The 11166-nt window shown below is 36.2% G+C and overlaps 1 protein-coding gene across 3 annotated transcripts in view; it reads left to right on the top strand.

Annotated features, from left to right (window-relative positions):
* Nucleotides 1-637: 637 nt before the first annotated feature.
* Nucleotides 638-11166, top strand: part of gnas (GNAS complex locus) — a 36448-nt gene continuing 25919 nt past the window's right edge. Inside the window, exon 1 of one of the 3 annotated variants that reach the window (XM_039692527.2) lies at nt 638-1145. In XM_039692527.2, the coding sequence (XP_039548461.1) occupies nt 890-1145 (256 nt within the window). In that variant the 5' untranslated portion in view covers nt 638-889. Of the gene's footprint in view, nt 1146-8879; nt 10247-11166 lie in introns of those variants that run through there. The other 2 variants (XM_039692528.2, XM_039692530.2) reach the window with 2 other exon arrangements.

Genomic DNA, 11166 nt, shown 5'->3' with positions numbered 1-11166 from the left:
ATCTATCTATCTATCTAAAACAATATAAAATAGAATACAATAAATAGATTACAAATTATATATATATATATATATATATATATATATATATATATAACAATCATACAACACAATTATAAATAGATAGGGAATAAATTGTTTACAAAACTGTAAAATTGTGATTGCATTTTTTTCAAGTGACGTCCCTGAGTGACTTTTTTTATTGACAATGAACAACAACATTATACAACAAGAATAACAACCAAGATAATATTCCCGCCAGGGGGAAATATTAAATAATTGAAATAAATACTAGGCTACGCTTCACTCAATAAGTGTAAGTTCTATAGGCTAATACATTTATTTATTTATTTATTTATTTCTATGTTTACGTAATTTAATCACTATTATAATATGATGTAATTAATAATAATAAAAAGGTTTTCCATCTCCTTTACAATAATCTGTGAAGCCACAAATATTTAAACAACGTCACGGAGTGAGAGACTCCCCCTGCTGCTCGTGAAAATGTAACGCCGTGCAAAAGTTACGACAGAGAGAACTGATCTCAGATCAGCACGCGAGAGCTCCGGCGGACAAGGAGGGACTTGGAGCGGGGTCCAGAAACAGTAGAGCAAGAATAACAAACAGCGAAAAGTACGCTTTGCGTGTCAGGTCAAAGTTCACTCCTGTCCACTCGTAAATATCAGAACCTGAGGGAAAATCCGATGAGGCTAAATGACACCTTTGGAAAGCCTGAGCGATAAGGCTGTAAGGGAATAGCGAGCCTTCTCTCCACCTGACCTGGATATCCATCATCATCATCATCATCATCATCATGGTGTTCTTATCCTACAAGACTATTCCATTCGGATGTTAATCACCATACGGTTCGATCCCAGCATTGGCCATGGGGATGTGTCACAGCTTCAGATCTAGGTTATCACATTCGACCATCGCATACACCGGCGGACGGACCGGTGCGAACCCCGGGATAGATGCCGAGTCCGGCCACTCGGAGAGTTGTGACCCGCAGCTCCGGGAACGGCGACGAGAAGAGGAGAGGGCGCGGGTCAAAGCGGAAAATAAACGGAGTCGAAACATTGACAAGAGCCTGAAAGCGGAGAAGAGAGAGTACAAGCAAACGCACAGGCTGCTGTTATTAGGTAAGAGGCGAGTTTCTGGGATGGTGCGACTACTTTATCTGCGGGCAGTCGAGGTAAATAAGAGCAGTCACAAGCGGATGATGATGATGCAGCTAACGCGAAGTTTGTGTCTGGCCCCTTAAAACGCGTTACCGTGGTAACCGTCATTTCAACCTTAATACTGGAGTTGTAGTTTTATAATCAGTGGCGTGATTTTTGTGTGTCTAAAACAAAAGTAGCAAAAGATAAAAACTAGTTTTAAATGCATCAAAGTTGGGATTTTGGCCTGTATCACTTTAGGGAGTTGACCTTCTCCACTATATGTAAATAGCCCAATAAACAATTCGATAATTTTGACATAGACCTACTGTAAAAAATGATATGATCAGCAAGTTATGATAACATGTTTTTACATTACTTTAACTCAACAAAATAAGTTAAGCTACAGTAATTTCAACTTTTTTTTTCAAGCAACACACTAGATTAAACTATTTTTTAAAGGCAGTTTAATGTAATTTAATTTGAATTAAGTTGATTGTACTTTAAAAAATTGGTCCCACTTTATATTAAGTGACTTATATTAAGTACAATGTACTTATTGTGTTGTATCAAATTATTCATTTCAATGTAAGTACTTAGTACTTAAAGCCACTTATATAAAGTGGAACCAAAAAATTTAAGGCAACAACTTTCTTTTTTACAGTGAGTGTATGCAATCTGTTAATTGATATTTAATTTATGGCATTATATGCATTTTAAAAGGATTAAATTGACTTTACTCTGTCACATTTCCTATTTTTCTCTCCTCCATTTTTTAGACCTAATACAAAGTACATATTTTTGCAGGACATCTTGACTCAAATAAAAATCAACTTTTTTATAAGCAATATACTAGATTCTACTATTTTTAATGTCATTTAAGTGGAAATGACTTCAACATTCAAGTTGATTACTTAACCTTCAAATGGTCTTCGTTTCCTGTTTACACTTCCGGGCTTCGGGGTCTATACAACATATCATTTTTTTGTTTACTTCTCATCTATTCATTAATGCTGTGTTTTTGGAGATATAAAGTACTTTTGTATCCATATACCACAATTCCTCAACTACACCATTAGCTTGCATATGACATATTATTTTTTATGATACATTGCATTTATGCTCTAGTACTAGGCCTTCATTTCTATGTAAAAATTTTCAGATTTATGCCTCTTTTTTTATGACACATGAAGAAAATATATTTAGTTTTTTTTTCACACTTGCCATTCATTTCAATGTGGGGTGACACATTGACCCCGAAGACCAGAAGTGTAAATATCTTCTTTTTTTTACATACCTTCTAAACAACCGAATCAAGCCCAGTTTTTGTGTGTGTGTATAGATAGATAATGTATGAAAAGTCACAAAATCTTATTCCACTGAGATGAAGGGAACCTTTTTTTTTATTAAATAAAGTAAAAGTCGATTGAGGTCGACACAAAATAAAACGTTGAGCTTATCTAAGCATGTAAAGTGGATAACTATAATTTATGGCGGAATATCACAGCAAGTGATTGGGAGCACTTCGACTCGGCGCAGTAATATCATCATTCGTGAAAAGTCCTCTCCCCCTCTCACTCTCTGGAGTGATGATATTACTGTGCCGAGTCCATAGATAAATATGCGCCGAGTCGAAGTGCTCCCAAGCACTTGCTGTGCTATTCCGCCATACAATATAGTTATCCACTTTACATGCTTAGAAAGGTGCAGGTTTTATTTTGTGTCACTATTCTTGCTCAAGTTACTCTACTTGTGTAACTGTATTTAAATAGGGAAAACGTGGAGGTGTTTGGTCGCTTCTCTGCTTGGCCCATATTGAATGAACTGGGAGTAGTTCACTTTCAAAAAACTTTTGCTGATAATTTACTCACCCCCACGTCATCCAAGATATCCAGATGTCTTTCTTTCTTTAGTTGAAAAGAAATAAAAAAAATTGAGATTTTTGAATAAAACATTCCAGTATTTTTCAAGGTCCAAAAGACACTTTCAGTGCAAACTGCAAACTGTTCAAAGGGCTTTAAACGATTCCAGACGATGAATAAGGGTCTTATCAAGTGACTCTCTGTTCAAACTCGTTCATCAAAATGAACAAATCTTTTTCCGAGTCAATTTGTTCGTTTCGTTCGTTGAATGAACCAAATAACTCGGAAAAAGATTTGTTCATTTTGATGAACGAGTTCGAACAGGAGAGTCACGAACGTGCATCACAGAACAGAGCAAGGCGAGCATTTGAGCTTATAAAACTTAAACTTTGTTATTCATTTATTAAATGAGCGATCGTTTCGCTTGATAAGACCCTTATAAATCGTCTGGAATCGTTTAAAGCCCTTTGAACAGTTTGCAGTTTGCACTGAAACTGTCTTTTGGACCTTGAACCATTTGGTTCCCAATGAAGTGCATTATATGGAGAAAAATGCTGGAATGTTTTCATCAAAAACCTTCATTTCTTTCCGACTGAAGAAAGAAAGACATGTACATCTTGGATGACATTGGATGACAATTATCAGCAAAAGTTTTTTGAAAAGTGAACTACTTTAAGTGTGATCAAAGTGTCTCTTGCGCGCCAGAGACGAGAGAGGTATGCATCAACTCGTCTTAGTTAAGGGAATAAAATAGTTTATTATGAAAAAACGGTGGGGTATCTCTTTAAAGTAATTTTGAGTTTCATACGGACTGAGCACTTTAACCCGGATTAAACCTGGTTCTGTGATTGTCATGAGCTGTCATAACAGTGAAAACATCTGGTCAAGATCTAATCTGTGGCCGCTAAACTGGCCCTACTTGTTGTGTGTGTGTGTGTGTGTGTGTGTATGTGTGTGCAAAGAGTAAAATAATTAGTCAATTAGAGTATGACTAAAAAAAATGCAATAATATTTTTGCAGAACATACTGGTACATCTAGACAATCTGCTGATTCAAATCTAAATTTGTACAAAGGTGAAGTGAAAATGTTTTCCGAAGACCTTTTATTTAGCAGTAGTCGCATGGCTTAACTTCCTCCTTGGATAAAAAAAAAACAACAACTGCCACCGAATATCTTCAGTAAACCAAAAGATGCGATATATATTTATGCCCATCCGACTGGAATACATGTTGATTCTATATTTAAAGGTGTGTTATGAATCCCACGAAATTCCTAGCATCAATGCCTTATTTTTTTTTTCCTTCTTAAACTCGTTGAATTCTTGGATTTCCCCCCTTGGCTTTACTCACTGGAGGTGTAAACAGCATTAGAGCAGCCATGCATGGTATGATAAAGTAGTATTACACAAGGCCGCCTCATATGCCGCTACCTTTATGAGAGCTGTTCTTCTTTTTATTAACAAGTTACACAAGAAAAGGAGGGCAGCCCGACGACACAAACGAAGAAACTGTTAAGCACTGTGACCAAAATACTCCAGTCATGCGGGCGCCCGGTTCAAAAACAGATGACACAGACACATACAAAGCTGATTGTTGCAACCTTAGAATGTTGGAAAACGATCTGTGTGTTTGTGTTTTATTGGGCTTGGCCGGTATAGTGTTTGTGTGATATGTGTGCTCGTCTAAAAAGGAAGTGCGGTTATGAAGTGTGTCAATAGAATGCCTTCTTTTTGCTTTTGGGCTTTAATAATAATTTGTCGTTTTAATGCATAATCAACCTCAATGAATTTTTTTGTGGCTTAACTCTTTTGATGTGGTTGCTTTTGACTGCTGCCTCTTGTTGAAGCTGGAACTCAAGCCCACAAGAGTAATATCTTAATTTTGCATGGTGCTATTTCTCACTTAAACAGAATCGCATCCTATCATGAAGGATGAATTAGAAAAAAACATTCAACACATACTGCATTTAATTTTTAATAGAGTCTGTGGCTATTAACCTCTGGCTACAAACAACTAAATTAAGCCAAATCGTCCGTAATGCATGCCGAAACTTTATCACCGCTAGTTTTTGCTTCAGTCCAGTGGATCTTAAAATCTTGAGGAGGGCATGCTGTTCTTAATATAGACAAGGAGAAGGCGAATAATTCCAAGAATTACTTCTTTCTTTGAAAGAGCTCTGTCTTATGTAATGTGACATAACACTGAGTTAAAGGCTTGACTGTATTAAACCTCATTGTGTAACAGTGCTATACCGCTTACTGTCCAATGACAAAACGGGCTAAAAAATGCATAGAATATTAAAGGAGGGACAAGAACATCACAAATACTTCTGGGAGACCCAGAATGCACTGCAATGCACTTTTTCTTTTTCTTTAAAAATAGTAAGAATCTTTAAACATATTGAGTATGCAAAACATTTTTCATTCTACTTTTTTAGTGAGCTACAAAACTCATGTCTTACACATCTCAAGCATAAGTTCTGTTCATTTCATTTTGTGATCAAACACAATATATACCAAAAAAGGCAGAATAATGCATAATACAATTAATTTTGGCAAATAAAACAAGAATAATAAATAATACAATTAATTAATAATAAAAAAGTCATTTTGAGACAAATGAGATGAAGAAAAACATTTATTTTACACAATAAAATTCTCTGAAATGACCAATGGCCACCATATCGATATCGGCCAATATGTTCATTTTTAATGTCATCGTTAAATTTGGCCATAATATTAAAGCCGACACAAATAATGGATTATTATCTTCAGCTGAGACGCTTCAGATGTGCACTGTTCACCACACTGTAAAACAAATATGTTCATGATTTGTAATCACAACATTTTTTCTTTTGTTAAATCAACTTAAATAATGAATGTGGTTCAGATAACTTAATATTTTGAGTTTCTGGTGATTAAATCAATCTCCTTCATTGTATTAACTCGGTTTTTCCATTTCAATGAACTTAAAATTTTAAGTTAAACCAACAATATTTTTTTTAGCTTTGAATTGTTTGAAATATGATTGAAATCACTTCAAAAAGGAAAATACAGTTCAGCACAAGTCTGTAATATCGGCTACATTAAATGATCATGAGATGAGAACATTATAATTGTGTTTGGGACATGGTTTTTAATGGTGAGACTTTTGTTTTTGTAATCAAAATTATATAAAACTTAGTGGATTTAGATGTATCCGCCAATTTAACAGTTATCAGCTTAAAGCTAATATTAACAGTTATCAGCTAATATTAAAGCTAATTCTTTAATATTCTTCTTGATGAATACGGTCATCGGTATAGGCCAAAATTTTCATATCGGTTAAAATAGTCGTTGTTGCACCACAGCACAGTCTTTCTTTCTTTCTTTCTTTCTTTCTTTTTCTTGTATAGCACAGTTCAATACAACACTGGTTGCTTAAAAGGCTTTACAATCACAAACGACATCAATACATAAAGAAGAGAAAAACAGAAAGAAAAAAATATCTAAACAAGACATAAAACAGACACAGTTGCATTCGAACCCCCTTCGAGGAAGATGACCCACACCGTTTAACGGATGTGATTTAAAGTAGATAGTTTAAAGTATGTCAGAGCAAATGTGGCCACAGATATATTGTCTGATACAGATTGGTGCTGGTATGATGTCACTTGGACTTTCAAATCTAAATTGAAGCGTATTTTACTGTAAAATTACATCAAATGTATTATATTTTTTCACTGTATATAGTAAGGAAACTTACAGTTAACCTATTAACAGATTTTTACAGTCTTTTACCATTAAAATTACGATAATTTTTTACAGTTCCACAAGAAAACAAGTCTGCTGGAGATCGAATATTAGAGAAATGCTGCCACCTTATGGAGATAGATCACCCAAACCCAAGAGTGATACTCAGTTTATCATGTATCCTTATTTAAAGGTGATAACTTTGGTTTATAGTCTCAGAATCGAGTTTAATTGGATGTCCACTGAAGAACTTAAACTGAATATGGCTTGTGAAGATGATTTTTAACTTTTAATACAACCTCACTGTAAAACCAGACTTTGTTTCCAAATGAGTCTGTTTAGTCTCCGCTCTTGAACACCACAAGATTAAGGGATCAAAAATAGACCACAGTGTGTCGAAAAATAGCTCAATGAAACGTCATTTTCCAATTCGGTCACTGCTAAAAAGTAGTGTATCATGTGTTGACATTACATTGATTCTTTGGTTTACTCTCTGGTTAGCTTGTCACTATTTAAAGCCTTTGTTTTGAGCAATATAAATATATTTGAAAAATCTATGACTTAAGTTGGCACATCACAGCACCAGATACATGTTTGGCTTTAGACTGTTACTATAGCTTGAATGAAATGTCAGTGCCTTGTCTTTTCTTTTATTAGCTGAAGGCAAATAAAAAAAAAAAACAGCTCTGTATCTCTAGTCTAGACTATAATTCACACCTAATGCAAGGGTGTACACAAAACAATTTATAAAGTATAAATACGGTTTATTGTCAGATATATGCAAGTGTATATTTTCTTTCTAGAATGTCTGATGAATGTAATGTGTAATATTTACAATTTAAAAAAGTAGAATGGCTTAGACTATTTTTTATTAATTATTTTAATTTTTTTTATTTACTGTTTAGTCTAATGAACGTTGTCATTAATTGTCAGAATAGAAGATATGCTGGTGTCATAGATTGTTTTATAGTATTTCTGATTTATTTTGGTTTGTTGATTCTGAATTTCATATAGTGCACAAGCAAATCTTCACAAAGGGCATTTAACGTTTTCAGTTGGAAATGGAAAATCTAAATACTGATGTATGAAGCTTTTAATTATAATACAAGCACTTTAATCTATGTAAATGAACAGGAGTTTGGACACCTTTGGTTGTCACATGGCTTTGCAACATGCAAATTTTACTTCTGTTGCATATTGTTGCAATCATGCTTAAATCAGTGGCTGTAAAATACACCTTTAGATTGTTTGCACAGTATTAAGAAAATTTGCCTAACTAAAAGTATTCTCTATTTTTTACTCCTATGAGCAATTACATTACTTTGCACTGACTGCAGTGATTAATAATTAAGTGCCTTCTCACACAAATGCATCAGTTAATAGGAAGTCCTCCGTATTATGTATGGACAAATTTTAACAAACGACGAACACTTCAATTCAAACATTATTTTTGTCATTTCTAAATGCTGAAATATTAGTCATTTTTTACGTTAAAAGAAGACCTTGTATTGCGTAGCAGTGCCCCCCCCCCTCCAAAAATTTGAAAATTTGATTTATTTATAAAATGCCTCTGATTACAACAAACATATTGTGTTTACGTTTTTGTACACGTTCAGTAAGTGCTGCGTGCGATTTTATAAATGTTTGATTCACTAAAATGAACCGAGTCATTCGTTTGTGAATCATAACGCACTAGTCGCGCTGTATGTTTGGGATTCAATACAAAGAACCGACTCTTAAGAGCAATCCTTTCGGGAATCGAACATACACTGGTCAGAGTATTTAAAAACGGTTTCATCCGCCTCAGATGCACAATGAATGCTCAAAAACCATTGTTTATTAACAATTATTAATCGCCTCCGGCATTTTTTTTAACGTAAACAGTTTTCGTTTCCCAATCCCTATGCGAAATGTGTACATTTACATAATTTAAAGTTGAAGCTGTGAGTCAGAAACCTATCCATTAAACATAAGAGTATATCGCACTGCATACATATAACCAGCGATAACTGTAAAAATAACAGTCAAAGATGGATCGTGTGAATCGCGAACTTTATCACGTATGATTCATGTCTTCAAAGAGGGCGCCTTTTCTCCGCAGAATCGCCGCTTGCTGACGTTTTCTGGCTGTCATGTGATTAGCCCGTACTCAGGGTTCAATGAGAGCTGTTTGCCCCACCCATCTCTTCAACGCTCTCTCTATCTCAATGTACAATTCACTGAGAAAAGGAAATAATCGCTAAAAATACACCCTCGAAAAGGATTCATTCGCCACAATTGGGGATTCAACACGCTCCGTCCGTAGGGGATCCACCGTTGTCGTTGTGGTATCGGATTTATCTTCACGTATCCAAATGCACATGATCTACCACCCGAATTCAAGAGGGATACAAAGCGTAACGTTAGCCTGACAGCGGACTCTGACTGCGATAACCGGTGAAAAATCGACGGAATCGGTCACATTTGCATCTGCGGTTGTAAGAACCGTTAAGGATCGCCGCTCGCGTAAAAGCAAAGCCTACGGATGTGAGCAGAAATTCAAATTACAGTAACGGAGAAGACGGCGAAGGGCCTCGTTTGATTTGGACAAGCCGAAAAAAAAGCGATCGGTCACCATAAGCAGAACAGGAGGGAAAATAGCGTCAATCTGAGGGGAATTTTTCAGCAGCACCACCGTATTTTTCCTCGCAGACAAACGTCGTTTCGTAACGGAGTTAAAAGGTTCATGTCGGCCACGGCGCTGGGCGGAATGATCCACATGCCGTCATTTTGGTGGAAATATTTATTTTTTTAATTTGTAGCCACCCTTTCTATCTCGTTCTGCCCGTGTCGTTGCATCGGCGAACGGATTCGACAGCAAGAGACCGAAAAGAATCGCGTTTTGTGGAGCTATTCATGATTTTAATAGGAGTCGGTCGTTACATCGGGACGCCGACCATGGATTCGCCACGGGAAATGTGCTAAATCGCCGTCGTGGGAAAGCCGAAATCCTTCATGTAACGTCGAAGGCTTCGCTGGATGCACATCCATACACAGAAATCTCATATTTTATAGCAGCAATCGCTCGACAGGACTCGGCCGTCTGTAGGCTGGCCTAGTGTGTGTGTGTGTTTTCACCAGCACCTATTCTCGCCAATACTAGTCACCCATAGCTTTCATATTTCCCCGTGCTCCCCTGCCCGTATCAACTAAATCCAGGGGAGTCATGTGCATACACGTATAAATGTCCCGGTTTTCCATCAAAGTGTTCTGATCGGAGGCCAATCAAGGAATTTGGATCATTTATTCATACGGTAGATTCACCTCCCCCCCACCACCCCACCCCAAAACTTTTCTTGGGTTTTCGGGAAAATGGGTTGTTTGGGCAACAGTAAAACTGAGGACCAGAGAAATGAGGAGAAGGCCCAGCGAGAAGCTAACAAAAAGATAGAGAAACAGCTCCAGAAAGACAAACAGATCTACAGGGCAACTCATCGACTACTACTGTTAGGTAGGTTGGTCTGAAAGCCGCCGAGGTTCTTCTGTCAGTGCTGGACTGAGGCGCGTGACGTCACCGGGGTCTGTCGCACGTAGCGTTTTGCGAGAATTTGATTCATTTGGTCGAGAAAGTGATGTAGGTAACTTACACGCGCTTCGATTGGGATTCCTGTGCCGTAGTAGTGGACGACACCTCAGGGCTAGGGCTGGAGGCCTGTGGTGCTTCATCTAACACCACTCAATCTCTTCATTCATTCCCATCTGATTTGTGTTCAATACGGTTTGCATTATGGAAATGTTTGGGCTCGCACGATTTTATAATTCACTTACAACTATCTCATGGAGATGTATATGCAAACACATTACGTGTTTCTCTAGGCTTGTGTTCACGAGTTTAGGATTGTTTCTACTAAAGTAGCAAAGTGAAATAAAATAACTTTATATAAACATTTCTGAATTAGGTTGTTTGGGAGATTAGTGCATCACTTTTTGACATATATCTCAAGACATTTGGAATCATTATGGTATTTTATATGGAGGGTTGTTTGCATAGTTCTATTGATAATGTTATTTCCCCCTTATACTTTCAAACTTTTAATTTGAAACAAATTGATTAGATCTTTTTTTTCATATGCTTTGAACATTAATATTTTAGATTTGACCGTTGTATTAACCAGGTGATTAATTGAAATGGTAGTTTCGCTTATATTGTCATTTCCTAAACCTACTGATATTGATTTTATTTTTTACTTTTTTGTGTGTGAATTAAGTAAATACTGAAAAAAATATGGAAATTTAGTCTTATTTCCTTTCATTAATCTGTAGTATGTTTACATCAGCATTATTTCAACCACTCTGTTCCTCTAGATATTGGGCCATTAAAAAAAAAACCCATATGGGTCTAACAGTACTTGCCTTGCTATTTCAATTTCA

This window comes from Pimephales promelas, chromosome 8 (assembly GCF_988280905.1).
Source record: "Pimephales promelas chromosome 8, fPimPro1.hap1.1, whole genome shotgun sequence".
Classification (NCBI taxonomy): domain Eukaryota; kingdom Metazoa; phylum Chordata; class Actinopteri; order Cypriniformes; family Leuciscidae; genus Pimephales; species Pimephales promelas.
Note: the sequence above shows the minus strand (reverse complement) of the source record. Positions and strands in the feature narration are given on the sequence as shown.